The sequence below is a fragment of the Pygoscelis adeliae genome, unplaced genomic scaffold (assembly GCF_000699105.1).
Source record: "Pygoscelis adeliae isolate BGI_AS28 unplaced genomic scaffold, ASM69910v1 Scaffold164, whole genome shotgun sequence".
Taxonomy (NCBI): domain Eukaryota; kingdom Metazoa; phylum Chordata; class Aves; order Sphenisciformes; family Spheniscidae; genus Pygoscelis; species Pygoscelis adeliae.
In genome coordinates, this window is record NW_008824545.1 from 172,096 (window position 1) to 173,283 (window position 1,188).

General features: G+C 59.2%; 1 protein-coding gene across 1 annotated transcript in view; it reads right to left on the bottom strand.

The window, feature by feature from the left end:
• RGMB (repulsive guidance molecule family member b) overlaps window positions 1-395 on the bottom strand; it is a 20,923-nt gene extending 20,528 nt beyond the window's left edge. The window contains exon 1 of the mRNA XM_009321784.1: window positions 67-395. Coding sequence (XP_009320059.1) covers window positions 67-395 — 329 coding nt within the window. The remainder of the gene's footprint in view (window positions 1-66) is intronic.
• Between the last annotated feature and the right edge of the window lie 793 nt (window positions 396-1,188).

Here is a 1,188-nt window from a genome sequence, read left to right on the forward strand (position 1 = left end):
CCGGGAAAAATAGCGAAATTAAACGGGCTTCTCAGTGCAAGAAAAACTGCTGGATTTTGCACTAGCCGTGGTTTATTTTCCAGAAGGCGGGTGTGATGCCCGAGCCGCTCGCCCGTGGGCAGCATCGCCAATCCCAGGAGGCAGCACCACGGGCGGCTCCTCCCGGGGCGCCGCGGGGCGCACCGTGTTCCTCTGCCCGCCCACGGGGAGGGTAGAAGTCCCAGCACTACGCCGCTGGTAACTCGCTTTTGCCACACCGGGCACTTACATCTTGTTTGACTGTAGTGCGCTGCGCGACTGACTGGGGTCAAGGCTGCACCGTGCTCCCCCGCTGGACGGTACGGGACGCTTTGCAGATTGGGACCCGCATACCAAATACGTGACAGCACGGACATGGTGAGAGGCCCTGCTGTGGGGGAAAGAACAGGGCCCGCACAGAGGTGGCTCCGCATCCGCCTTGGGGAGTGCGCCGCTGCAGCCCCCCCAGCCAGTGCAAGACACATTTGTGGCCGGCCTGCCTGCCAGGGCTGCGGAGGTAGCACTTTTCTTGCCCATTTCTCTGGGGAAACTCGCACCATCTTCTTGCCCAAAAACATTATCTTGTCAGGCAAAAACTGCAAAAACTTGAAAGCACGGCAGCCTCACAGATGCGCTGGCACTTTTGTTTCTTGCTTCCTTCCAGCTGAGCAAAGGCAGTCATTGCCATGTGTCATACCTAGGATCTGTGTACGCGCCCTGGCCTTGCACCCCGGTGCTGGGCCTGGGGCCTGCCAGTTCTACCCAGCACGGGCCTGGAGGGCCGTACCATGCTGCCCACCTTTGGGAGATGCCTGTGAAAAATGCATGCTGCTGGCACCGACACCACCGGGGCTGCCTTTTCAGCAGCACCCAGTGGGGGCCACCGTCTCCCCCACCTCGACTTCAAGAAGGGAACACGTTTTAAGCGCAGAGCAGGGAAAAAACCCTGTGGTACCCCTGAAGGTGACATTCACAGGAAGCACTCCGTGCCGGGAGCTGTTTGCTTTACAGGATGCAACCTGCAGTTTGAAAACTCTCAAGGGAATCCAGCTGTGTGCCTGGACAGCTCGGCAATGCTTCCCTTCCCTCTCCAGTCCCTGACCCCCGAGATCTCAGCATCTCTGAGCACCGGCTGAGACTGCTTAAATGCAGGTGGAAGAAACTCGACAC